General features: G+C 40.1%; 1 protein-coding gene across 5 annotated transcripts in view; it reads left to right on the top strand.

Annotated features, from left to right (window-relative positions):
• Positions 1 to 13,519, top strand: part of TRIP12 (thyroid hormone receptor interactor 12) — a 170,013-nt gene that overhangs the window by 98,849 nt on the left and 57,645 nt on the right. For all 5 annotated transcript variants that reach the window (XM_034780786.1, XM_034780789.1, XM_034780788.1 and 2 more), the window contains 11 exons: positions 3,913 to 4,005; positions 4,197 to 4,358; positions 6,949 to 7,017; positions 7,128 to 7,293; positions 8,135 to 8,252; positions 8,401 to 8,557; positions 9,427 to 9,580; positions 10,243 to 10,471; positions 11,279 to 11,397; positions 11,999 to 12,206; positions 13,313 to 13,413. In XM_034780786.1, coding sequence (XP_034636677.1) covers positions 3,913 to 4,005; positions 4,197 to 4,358; positions 6,949 to 7,017; positions 7,128 to 7,293; positions 8,135 to 8,252; positions 8,401 to 8,557; positions 9,427 to 9,580; positions 10,243 to 10,471; positions 11,279 to 11,397; positions 11,999 to 12,206; positions 13,313 to 13,413 — 1,576 coding nt within the window. The remainder of the gene's footprint in view (positions 1 to 3,912; positions 4,006 to 4,196; positions 4,359 to 6,948; positions 7,018 to 7,127; positions 7,294 to 8,134; positions 8,253 to 8,400; positions 8,558 to 9,426; positions 9,581 to 10,242; positions 10,472 to 11,278; positions 11,398 to 11,998; positions 12,207 to 13,312; positions 13,414 to 13,519) is intronic.

The raw sequence follows: 13,519 nt of genomic DNA, 5'->3' as shown, positions 1-13,519 counted from the left end.
GGGGGGGGCGGGAAGTGGGAGTGGCAGGGACGGGGTTAGGGCGGGGCTCCTCCCGTCCTCTTTTTTGCTTGCTGAAATATGGTAACCCTATTTTATTTGTTTTAAACCTGCTGCCTATTAATTTCATTTGACCCCTAGTTCTTGTATTATGGGAGTAAGTAAATAACTTTTCCTTATCCACTTTCTCCACATCACTCAACTTGCTGGTAATTGGTCACCTGCTGTGCTCCTAGCAAAAGGCATGCAGAGAGGGAAGTTAAGTTGTACTTGAGAAGCCTACAGTAAATTACTTCTGGGGAAATTCTGCAGGACTGCTTGCCTGCAGAACGAACCTCCCCCCCCCATTCCCCTCCTGCAGAATGCCTGTGCTTCCCTGCAAAGGGAAGCTGTGGGGGGAGGGAAGTGGGGAGAGGGAGAATGGGACTATGGGTGCAATTTTGGGGGGGATATCTCCCCAAACAGAGGCAAGGCATGGAGGGCACATGGGGTTACTTGCCACTGCCCCCCTCTCATTTCTGCAAGCGCAGAATTGCCCAGCTGAAGGAGGCTGCATCTCAGCTCCACTGACTGCAGCTGAATGCTGCCTCCTGGATCCTCGTGCCAGTTGTGCTCCCCTTACTTTTTTCTGTGCAACAGTGAGTGCCCGTGGTGGGGCTGGATAAGAGGGGGAGGAGGCAGTGGAATGTGGGAGTGAGGGGAGGGGGGTAGGGGATGAGTTGGGGAGGGTATTTGGGGGGAGGGGGGACATGTGGCATCCCCTCAGCTGCAGCTGGGGCTTCCCTGTTAAGCAGGCCCATCAAACCCTTACCCTGACAAGCCCGACTCCTGCCCCACTGAGCTCCAACCAGTGCCACCTGGACACCCCCTCCCTCCCACCGGTCTCCCATCTCCCCAGCACCCAGAACCCCCCTCCCGCTGAGCCCTGCGCATCCGGACACCCCCACCCCACCGAGCCCTGTCCCCCCTGCCCGTGAGCCCCAACCACCTTCACCTGGATCCCCTGTAGAGTCCAATTGCCCCTGCATCTGGAATCCCACAATGAGCCCTTGTGCATCCAGATCTCCCACTGAGCCACCCGCACCCAGATTGCCCCACACAGAAACTTCTCACACCACACTTGGATACCCCCCACACTAAACCGCTCCACACTTGGATCCTGCTGGGCTGAGCCTACCCACCCCCACCTGGTGTGCCTGGCCTGGGGTGCTGGAACAATTTTTATAGTAGGGGTGCTGAGAGCCATCAAAACAAAATGTAAACCCTGTATATAATGGAAACACTATAATGTATAATGCAGCACCCCCTGCACCTCTAGTTCCAGCACCTATGCGCCTGGGGCAGAGGGACAGGGCCCCAGTATGTTTCGGGGCAGGCCCAGCCCTTGACCTGTGTCAGGGTTGGGTGCAGCCTCACTGGCGAGTCCCTGTACTGGGGGAGGTGGGGGCTTTGGCGTGATCTCCTACCTCAGTGAAACCAGTGCCCTGTGCTCCCCACTGCCATGCTGGCGCCACGTTTATTTATTGATGAATAAATTTTGCAGAATTTTAAAAATATTTTGGCCCCTCCCCCCGTTTTTTTTCTCTCAGTAGTAAATATTTGCTAAAGTGGATTTTGGGTTGCAGCTTGTTTGTGTCATGATGACTTTGCACACTTGTGATTCTGTAGCATGCAAATTTTAGGTGAAACAATACCCTTTGTTTGTTATAATTAATGACCTTGATTGCTCAATCTATCAGTCCTCATATAGATTGTGCCAATCACAATATGTCTTCCATTCTTCTCTTATCCTGGCCATCCTGCTCCATGTGCGGCCATACCTTTTTTTCACGATAAACTTTTCCCATGATAAACTTTTGGAGGTTGGCTGAGTGGTTATTTCAGTTTCTGTAGATACCACTCGGCAATTGCTGCAGTCCATCAATTGTCAGTGAGCCTAGCTATATCCCCGGTCCATCGCATTTTACTGTACCTGCTTTCAACAGCAATGTCCTGCACTCCAATTTGCTGTCTGATCACTTCATTGGGCACTCGGTCGCGGATTGAAATTTCCAGAATTCTTCTTTCCATCGTCCTCTCCATGACACAGTTGTTGCTCCTCTATCTTTGTCTGCACCCATGTTTCATTCTCATACAACATTGATGGCAGTACTGTTGAGTTGAAGAGGTTGGCGCGTGTTGCCTTGTTGGTTTTTCCGTGGAGGATATCCTTGATAGAATTGAATGCGTGCGCCAACCAGTTTTCTTTGTTCACGAGAGTTCACCTCCCTGATTGTGACACATGTTAATTTCTTGGCTCAACTAAGCATATACACCTCTAGCCCGATATAACGCAGCCCGATATAACACGAATTCGCATATAACGCGGTAAAGCAGCGCTCCGGAAGGGGCAGGGCTGAACACTCTGGCAGATCAAAGCAAGTTTGATATAACGCGGATTCACCTATAACGCAGTAAGATTTTGGCTCCTGAGGACAGCGTTATATCTGGTAGTTAAAATTCTTCTATTTATTCCCCCTTGACTATTATTTGGCCTTTTGGCAAGGCATAAGACTGCATAAATTTCGTTTGAGTGGGTCATTTTCAGTCCAAATTGGCTGCATTTTGTGTTGAGTTCTCGTAGCATTTTCTATAGTTTGATAGTGTTTTCGGCAATCAACGTGAGATCATCTGTAGCGCAGTCAGAGTTTTCTTCTTTTAGTAGTTTGATGTAGTTGTCAATGCCTTGCTCTGCAAGAGGTTTCAGCATGGCACTGATCTCTAGGCTGTCAAACGCTTTTTCTTAGTCGATGAGGGCAATGCATAAAGGGAACTTGTATTCTCTTGAGTGCTCCAATTGCTGGTTTATAGTGAAGATATGGTCCGTTCTGCTGAAATTCCTCCGAAAACCTGCCTGCTCTTTTAGCTGCTGTCTGTCCAGACTCTGAGAGTCACTTTTTGTTGTTGTTTTGGTGAACAGTTTGTAGACATGAGAGCAGGCATATTGGACAATAGTTCTTTAGATCTTCACGATTGCCCTTCTTGTACAGCAAAATGTGTTGGACTCCTTCCAACCAGATGGTATCTTCTGTATTTCCAAGTAATGGCTAAACCTCTGAGCAAGGGTTTCCTGGAGGTCTTGGCCTCCAGCTCTGATCATTTCGGTTGTCAGTCAGTTTTTTCCGGAGCTTTTCCTTCCTTCATTTGGTAAACTGCATGTCAAACTTTGCTGACTAGGACCCAGTGTGTTCCAAGACCAACACTTCAACAGACTAACGAACGTGTACTCCTGGTTAAAATTTAATACCTAGAGGAAATCCGGTTGCAAGGCAGATGTGTGAGGGTATGCATTTAAGTGTTAGGTTGTTGTTTGTGGATTCCTTAACAATAGTTGTTTCATTACAACATCCAACACTTTCTCCAGTTCCCAAAAGCTTTTAAAGCAGGTTTGCCATAGCACAGGTTTTAGAGCCCATTTGCTTTAGGAAAGCCCCTAAAATCAACCCGAAGTCTGTTTGGGGGAATAAAGTATTATGAAGCTAGTTGTGATTGAGTTTTGTTTCTCTAATTCAATGCGGAAATGTAAATATATCTTCAAACGCTAAATATGTACTGTATTACCTACAATTTGTACTACAAAGAAACACTTCAGTTACATTAGAAGTACTTTTTTATTTTATTTTTATTTTATTTTGGTTAAGATAATGAAATTTCTGAAAGAATCCAATGTGTAAGGTAGAGTGTTAACTCAAACTCAGCTTTTATCTTACTTTGCAGTAGAAAGTCATTAAACCTACTACTGTCATAAAGTAGAAAATTTAACTTAATAGGGTGGGAAATATTCATGTAGATTGGAATTTTTATTCTTGTCAAGTCAGTTTCTAGAGGCTGATATCCGTAACTGATAACTCATGTAATTACTTTCTTTTGTTCTAGCTGCAAGTTATTCAGTGTATTGATGTGGCAGAGCAGGCACTGACTGCCCTGGAGATGTTATCACGCAGACATAGTAAAGCTATTCTGCAGGCAGTAAGTATTTTTCCCTAATAGAAAGGAAAAGGATACTTGCTTGAAGTTTGTTTCCTCTTTTGATGGCTCCTAGACCACAAACTGAGTGGTGCACAAGTTCTTCCCAAAGAGTAATTTAAAGCCCAGAAATTTCTGTCACTGTATTGCCACTGACAGAGAATACTTCTCTTTAACAGTTTTCTGTATTATAGGGTGGGTTGGCAGACTGTCTGCTGTATCTGGAGTTCTTCAGCATAAATGCCCAGAGGAATGCACTAGCTATTGCTGCCAACTGCTGCCAGAGCATCACACCTGATGAGTTTCACTTTGTTGCAGATTCTCTGCCACTGCTTACACAAAGGCTAACCCATCAGGTAAGAAGCCATTATAAAACATTAACTAGTCATTTTGACATGCTATGGAGGCATGAAGCTGCCTGTAGCTCTTAGTCTAAATTTTATACTTGTAATGTTTTGGGGCTCTTTCATCATGTTGGCAAAGAACAAGAAGGAACTGACAAAATGCTACTTAAAATGACAAGAAGGGTGGAAGCAGGAAAACAAAACAAAACCCTAGAAGATTTTTAGGCCGATGTATTGCAAACTCTTATGGCTAGGCAGTTATGTAAACTGCCAGCAGAATCAATACAATATTAGTATTTAAATATGACCTATTGTCTCAAATCAGACTTAATATATCCTGTCAATGGAGATGAGGAAAACTTGTTTAGGCAGTCATCCATTGCAGACAGGCACTTTCAGACAACAACGTTTCTGAAGTTGCTACTTGATACTTTTTCCAATCACATAGGAAGTAGGATCCTAAAAGGAAATATAAAGCTGCACAATGGATAATTTGTTTTGTGAGCAGTGGACTTAATTTTAAAAGTTAGTTTCCTCAGAATTTCTGCGATCCATGGTAAAAATTGGTGAATAGCTTTTACAAAGCTACATATTCAGATTAATACATACCTTATCCAGCTATAAATTTGATTTTCAGAAGCTTTTCTTTGAATGATTGCCCAATCAAATTTCAGATTCTTTTGAACAGCAGTGTCTCTTGGGCCCAGGCCTGCCCCCTGAGATCCCTATCTCTCCCTGTAGCTGAGGACATAAAGGGCAGGACACCTGCAACCCACAATCAATTCCTTCCTACCACCCATGGCTGCAAGAAAGAATTCTTTATAGTCAGTGTTCCTTGCTCTTGGAGAGTATTTAGCATTCTCCCCCCCACACACACACTTTTAGGACATTTTAATTAAGTTTTTCTTTGCCAGATAGTTTTAGAAGTTTCAGGACAGAGGAGTGATGTTTCTCCTCTACAAGGATCTCTCCCCTGTCTTAGTTTATTCTCCCTTGTTTCAGGTATTTTTGATAGTGGTAAATTTATCAAGCGCTGACTTCCAAGTGGGACTTCCTGTTAAATTTTGGCCAAGAAAAGTCCACCTTGACAGGTTGTAGCTCATTCCACTAGGTTCAGGCAGCCTCTGTGGTCTGCTTGGGTAACCTCCCCATATCAGAGACATGAAGAACACCAGTGTGGCGCTTGAGCCACTGATTGACAGGTGTAAGCTTCTGGGTTGCATCTTAGTTTTGGTAGGCTTCAGCTTATCCATGTTCTAGCCAGGGTAACTGCTTGTTAATCACCAAGTGTATAATCTGTGTTGATAATCACCTGAAGAAAGAACAGTCTACAGTTGACAGAAACTAAGGTTCTTTCAGATGTTGCATCCACACAGATTCCATGATCCACTGTCCATCCCTGCACATAGGAGTCCTGCTTCAATGGGATTTTTATAATCTAAGGAACTTGGTGTAGGTTGTGGCCACTCTGCCCTTTAAGCCCTCTTGCTACAGGGAGCAAGAGGCTGCTCAGGGCACAGGCATGGCCCCAGCAGATAGTGCTGTTCAAAAGAATCTGATCTTGTGCTCACGGGGCACACATTCCCCATAAGTGGAATCTGTGTATAAAAGCATCTTGAACCAGAGTTTTGTTGTAAGTTAAGTAACATTTTTTTCAGTTGCTCTGACCATGATATCTCTAGGTTTGGCAGCATGGTACTTCTACTGATTACTTTAATGAGGCGGATCAGTGTGAGTTAAGACTTTTTTTTTTTTTTTAAGGTGACACTAAGTTTTATAGCGTTGAGGGTTATAAGTGTGTATGATGTGTGAATATACTCAGTACTAAAACTTTATTGGGGTAATGGAATAATGTATGTATTGGCAAGAGGCATCTATAATTGGCAAAACCAATAACTTATGTCCTAATGTGCATAATAATGTTAAATTAAAATTACTAATTTTGTATATGCTGTAAGTATACACCAGGTTATTTTTTAAGGTAGAAAAACTGGGGATGAGTTGCATGTAGGTGAGTGAGCAAACATGACTACTCACACAAAAAACAAAAGTTTGATTTGGCATAATTTCAGCAATTTGGCAGAAGGCGATTGGAGAAGCTATATGTAGGAGCAACTTTGAAGCAAAATTACAGAAAGACTAGAAAACGGTTAAAGATTTTGGGAGAAGTGACTTTTTTTTTCTCCTGGGAAGCAGGATTGACCTCACGCTGTGAGACTTCAGTCTTTTGTGGTATCTGTATATCCTTGTTTAAATTTTTAAACTTTAGCATTAAGGCTGTTCTAGGTTGTCCACTTTTGAGAAATTGTGTGAATATATTAATCTCGTATTTTGCAATCTAAAATGGAGTAACATTCTTGGGTTCAATTAATAGACTTACAGGGTGAGCCATACCAAGAAATCTGTTCGGGGAAGGTGTTCTTGGCATAAAGAATTTGAGGGTTAGTTTATCACTTCTAGATTGGAAGCTACTACAAGTAGGGTTTCAGTGATGGGTTTTCCTGGAGGAAGGGGACTTCATGCAGAATTGTATCTAATACAAGCTCTAGAATATCTTTCAATATGTTTTTTGTGTGTTTTTTGTTTTTTTGTTTTTTAATAGGACAAAAAGTCAGTAGAAAGCACTTGTCTCTGTTTTGCACGGCTAGTGGACAATTTCCAACATGAGGAGGTAAGTAGTTTCTCTTTTGTGCTTTTTTTTAAAAATGTTTTTAATCAGAATAGAATTTTCTAAATTCTCTTTTTTCCTTTTCCCCTTCTCCCCCCCCCCCCCCCTTTAAGAATTTGCTTCAGCAGGTTGCCTCTAAGGATTTGCTCACAAATATTCAGCAACTCTTGGTAGTGACTCCTCCCATCCTGAGCTCAGGAATGTTCATCATGGTGGTGCGCATGTTTTCCTTAATGTGCTCCAATTGTCCTACGCTAGCAGTTCAACTTATGAAGCAAAGTAAGTGCATGTGTTCTTCCTGTACTTGTTAGTTAGTTAGTTAGTTAGGCATGGTACTTTGATTAGAATGGGAAGCATAATGTCCATAAATGTTACTGACTTTATTAAACACTCCATAATCTATAATATACCACACTTGCCTATAGAAATATGTGGAATAAGGAAAAAGCAATAGTGACACAATATTTTGACTGGGATACAAAGTTTGGTTCGCAGTGTAATTAAATAAAAGAATTTAATTCTTTTTATCTTCAACTTTCAACTGTCACTGGAGGTTTAAACTAGTTTTGAGTCAATACTAGTTACTTAAACTAATTCCATCACAATGTTACTACAAGTAATTGTTCCAACTACGTTTATTGGGTGGGAAAGTTTGCATTAAATAAGCACTGTTCTTAAGAAATACTGTGAAAGAACATCAGTGTCATTGTGCTGTTGTCTGCAGTTCTGGCTTAGAACATTCTTTCCCCCCTGTGCTGATTGGCTTTTATTCCAACTTCCCCCTCCCCTTTCTAACCTCAGCCTCAGTACTCTGCATGCTCCCCTCCTGCCTTCTCTATCCCTATCCCCATCTCCTCCTTATCAGTCTTCCCTCTCTTACATTCTTTCTGTTTAACTAAACCCCCTGTAAAAAAAAAAAAAAAAAAAAAAAAAAAAAAAAATTTAAAGGCACTTGCGAACCATCACTTTATGTTCTATCCCTTTCCCTACCCTTTGTCTTCTATTTGGACTGTAAGCTCTTTAGGGCGGGGACTGTCTATTCTGTACAGTGTCTATCACATCAGGGTACTATCCTCTGACCCCGGGACAATACTGTACTATAAAACAATTTATTTTAAAGATATTGCAGAAACACTTCACTTCCTCCTTTGTGGAGCTTCAAATGGGAGTTGTCAAGAACAAATTGATCTTGTTCCACGAAGCCCTCAAGAACTTTATGAGCTTACTTCTCTTATATGGTAAGTCTTCTACACAATCTTATGTTTTAAGTTTGGTTGACATACTAATTTCATGATTACTGAAATGAATGCTAATAGTTTTCAAACTACTAATGCTGGTACATAAAAGAATTAGTGTTACCAAAAGTTGATCTGATGTTCTTTTCAGTGAACTGATGCCTTGCCTGCCTAAAGAAGGAATCTTTGCTGTTGATACTATGCTAAAGAAAGGAAATGCACAAAACACAGATGGGGCAATTTGGCAGTGGCGAGATGACCGGGGTCTCTGGCATCCCTACAACAGGATTGATAGCCGGATAATTGAGGTAGTATTTCAAGCATACGTTTTAAGTATAGCCGTTGGTGTACGGGTTTGAATGCTGCTTCGCTTCTCCGTCGTTGTAAAACTGTACACTGGCTAATATAAGTGCTAACCTTATCACAGCTTCATACTTGAAATGTGAAACTAAATGCTTGATTATGCAGTATTTCTGTATTCCTTCAAAACTGGGTGAATTATTAAACATCTAGTCAGCTACTTGTATAATGCGTTTATCAGAACCTTGCACTTTTGCACCTCTGATTTTAAGAGCTCTCACTCTGGGAATATCTCTTAATCTTGCTGTTCACAGAACAGTCAGAGTACTCTGAATTTTCACTTCAGCAGGACCTAAAGGCCTCAACTGAGACCCTTTGTACTGAGAGCTATTTAGTAACCAAGGGTGGTGCAGACCGTGCCTTTTAGGATTTTGAAGTGAGGCATCCAAGCTCTTAACTTTCATTTGTCTTGGGATATGAATCCTGAGGTAGGATACAAATTTTACCCAGAATGCACAAGGACATGATCAAATCATTGGAAAGTCTCAAAAGGTATCTCATCCCAACTGCTAACTACTGTTTATAGGAGTCATAGTTCCTTTATGGAGCAAGACCAGGTAGGATGATTAAACTCTCATTTTTAAATGGAAAAGTGCCTTTACGTCAAGGACAGTTTTCTGAAAGTTTTCTAACATGCTAATATATCTGTCAGACAGAATTTCTAAGCAAGCTATCATTCAGTGCACTGTAAAATGGGACATAGCATTCTGTTTTGTTTCCCATCCGTTGTGGGACATAAGGTTATTTATAAAATGACCTCTTACCTGTCAGTATTTCTATTTTTAAATTGCTTCATTTTGTGTTTGTTCATTCTCAGGCAGCTCATCAGGTTGGGGAGGATGAGATAAGTCTGTCTACCCTGGGGCGTGTTTATACTATTGACTTCAATTCTATGCAGCAAATCAATGAAGACACTGGAACAGCACGTGCCATTCAGAGAAAACCTAACCCGTTGGCCAATAGTAATACCAGTAAGTACTGCTTTTGAGTTATCTTGCATCTCTGGCTGTCTCTTATTTATACTGTATTGCTCAATGTGCTATCTGTTTCTCAGCTAATCAGAATTGTATGTTTTTGAATTTGGGACTTCAAACTTTATTTTGATTACTTGAGTCAAGGCTACATTTAAGCCAGAGGTGAATTATTGACTAAAATGTCTTAATAAATCACAATATTAATTCCATGAACTAGAAGTAGTTCCAGAGATTTTTATCAGCTGCTGTGTGTAAGTTGGCAAACTTGAGGTTGGAATAGATTATTCTCCCCTGCCGCTTTCTGAAGTATATACCATTTTCTTAGTGTGGGTAGTCTTAGATGAGGATAGTAAACTTTCTTTAAACATCTAAATTCTGAAGACTTGCTTCACTTTACTTCAAAAACTTATTGTAAGAAATATTGATATAAACTCCCAACTGTATATTTCAAGAGTAGAATACTATGATGGATACCTTCTTATAAATGTGTTAGATCCACCAGAAGTGTCATGTATCTGTTAAAACAACTTTATTCTTTTGTCTTGAATTTAAATAGAGATTAAACTTGCCACTTCAGTTTTAAAAAAGAGGCAAATGCCAGAGTGAAAGTGAAGTGAACTGCACAGTGACTCAGGTGTCCTCTCTGTGTTCTTTTCTAGGTGGACATTCAGAATTAAAGAAGGATGATGCTCGAGCACAGCTAATGAAAGAGGACCCAGAATTGGCTAAATCCTTTATTAAAACATTGTTTGGTGTTCTTTATGAAGTGTACAGCTCTTCCGCTGGACCTGCTGTTAGACACAAGTGCCTTAGAGCAATTCTTAGGATAATTTATTTTGCTGATGCTGAACTTCTGAAGGATGTACTGAAAAATCATGCCGTTTCGAGGTGGGTTTCTTTGTGCTTGTGAACGAACCTTTTTAAAAAAGCGCTTGGGCATTAACCTTATTTCTCAAAAGTACTGAGATGAGAACAAAGCTGTTCACATTGACCTGTAGGTGTTCAGCACTTCTGAAAATCAAATGGTGTCTAAATATGCTTTTAGGAGCCCAACTGTAAGCATTTTTTTAAACATCTTAACCAAAGAATCACTATGGATAGATGCTAGTTACACTGACTAGAATAGTCAAATAGTGATGTCAAGCATTTCCTTAGTTTCTAAAACTAAAATATTGAGCCAACTTACCTACAAATTTTGGGACAGATTAACTCTAGTATTCTGATGGTGCAGACTATAAAAGAGGACCCGTATAGCAGAAGATGTATAAGCTGAGTTAGTGTTAGCACAAAGCAGCCCCAACTTGGTACCCTAGGAATGGATTTAGGGACCAGAGCAGCCTAATATGTGAGGAGGCAATGCACTGAATTAACAGCTCTTCATGGAAATTAAACTTCTTCAGGGACCACTTCCTGCCTGTGGGATGAATCTTTTCTAATTCCCACCACCGCCAACATGCGTGCATGTGTGCACATGCCTGACTAAGCATAGAGATATAGCCGGTTAAGGTGTAAGTTACGCCACCCTTGCCATCAGCTTTTTTAATATTTGTATGTAAAAATAAAAGATGTGATACAGGGATTTGCATTTGACTTTGCTACTCTCTATATTTTTAGAGGATCTAACTTAATAAATAAGGTTTATTTTAAAAAGCTTTGAGAAATCAAACTTTTTAAAGCAGACATTTTCTGTTTTAGTCATATTGCCTCCATGCTGTCAAGTCAAGACCTTAAGATAGTAGTTGGAGCCCTTCAGATGGCAGAGATCTTAATGCAAAAATTACCTGACATTTTTAGTGTTTACTTCAGAAGAGAAGGTAAATGTACTTTTTTTTTTCGTTATTTACTCTTAATCTGAGGTAATAAGCAAAATTCTAATGTATGTTTCTTAGACATGAATTGAGAGCTTATGCTATTAAACTGTGTAAATTAGACCTCTACCATGTTCAAGAAATGGAGGTTACTATAAAAAATAATATAAGGGGAAATCCATGCAAATTTTTCCTTAGCCATATGACTGGGGAAGAAGGTAATCAACCTTTTCTTGGCATTAAATGCTTGTTTTTCTGAAAGTTTTTCAGATTAGTTTTAGCAGACTCATTTGAAGCAAGCAGATTTATTTTTAGACTTTAAGAATACTTGTTGAAATTACATTGACATATACCAAGTAATCATATTTTTTAAAAGTCTGGATTTCCTGCCAATCTACTGATATTCTCTGCCATTCCTATGACAATTTGACACTGGTTTTCTTTTTGGATATCCTGACTAGTACAATAACCATATACTTTCTATGAAGTTTAAGGGATACTTTCAAAATACTGTTAAATACAATTAGGGGAGGGGGTACGTATCGATATTTGCAAGAGTTGCATGTCTAAAAATTAGCATAAACACTTTGTTTTTAACTTTGGAAAGGGGTGATGCACCAAGTGAAAAATCTAGCAGAGTCTGAGGCTTTGCTGACGAGCCCACCAAAAGCATGCACTAATGGATCAGGAACGCTGGGTACCACTACAACAATAAGCACTGGGACAGCCACCTCTGCCGGTAATGCAACTGCAGATTTGGGGTCTCCTAGCTTACAACACAGCCGGGAAGACTCTCTGGATCTGAGTCCACAGGGGTAAGTGTTCAATTTGTGTGTGTTTGAAGAAGGGCCTGATTCTGAGAGTCAACAATGACCCAAAACTCTGACTGCAATGGCAGTTGTGTTGCTCAGAATCATTAAAGATCAGGCTGAAAGCTATTAATATTTTATGAATGCCAAAGGCAAGAACACTACACTGCTTTATGGCTGTAGTCTGTAGTTAAGTAAATATCACACTGATCAGTAACACAATCAAGATTTTAATCTTAAATTTATTTTTGTTCACATAACACACAGTTTGTCATGATTAGATAATCAAGATCTCCAATTACCTGTGTATAGACAAAAGTAATATTTACTCAAGTTTCCTGTATTATTTTACCAACACTTTGAAAATCCTGGAAAAAAGTGTTTGACTTTGGCTGCTGCAGCAACAATGCACTTCAATTTAGTGTATTGCATTAAGGAAGTAAAATTTCATAATGTTCAAGTTGTCATTTGTCAATTTTCTTTTAAGTGTATTAAATGTGATTAGCTACCTGATAATCTTGTTGTAAAGAGATGCAACACACCCTAGTATTGCATAGTTTAAGAGACCAGAAGATGCTGAAAGCATGAGGGCTACTGTTCCATTTTGAGGGCAGTGTTGCCCAGCTCTAAAGGAATGGTTGGTGCCATGTGTGGTGCCTTTTTGAAGGTGGCTAGGAGGGAAAGAAACAGAAAAAGGGGAATCCTTGTGAAAGCACTTGCTGTAATACTTAGTAAAACTTGTAAATGTCTGATGGCAATCGACTATTTTATTACTTTGTTTATTTTTTAATATTAAAGGTTTAAATACATTGGCACATTAAAATAGGAAAGGTGACATAAGTCAGCCTGTTGTCTTAAGTCGTAACGCCACCAAATAGACTTGGAAGTGCAATGTTTAAGTTCTTAGTCATTCAAAAACTGGGAATATTGATCCCATATGCTGCCATCTGTGGGTGCCCAGAGATCAGCAGTTAGATGTTTCATGGTTGTTATGTAACAATGAGATTTGGTATGTTTTTTTGTTTTTGGTTTTTTTTTTTTTTTTTGAAAAAGAACATTCCAATGAAGTAAAAAGTAGATGTAATATGCTCCTTATTTTTAACTTTTGACAGCCGACTAAGTGATGTTTTAAAGAGAAAACGACTGCCAAAACGTGGGCCCAGAAGGCCAAAGTATTCACCTCCAAGAGATGATGACAAAGTAGACAATCAAGGTAAATTAGTTTTAGAATAGACTGCAAAGTAGTCCATGAAGACTATTAGATAAATGAAAAGACACACACGTTGTGCCCACTAATCAATCTCAAATATTTAATGTGT

Source organism: Trachemys scripta, chromosome 9 (genome assembly GCF_013100865.1).
Source record: "Trachemys scripta elegans isolate TJP31775 chromosome 9, CAS_Tse_1.0, whole genome shotgun sequence".
Taxonomy (NCBI): Eukaryota; Metazoa; Chordata; order Testudines; family Emydidae; genus Trachemys; species Trachemys scripta.
Note: the sequence above shows the minus strand (reverse complement) of the source record. Positions and strands in the feature narration are given on the sequence as shown.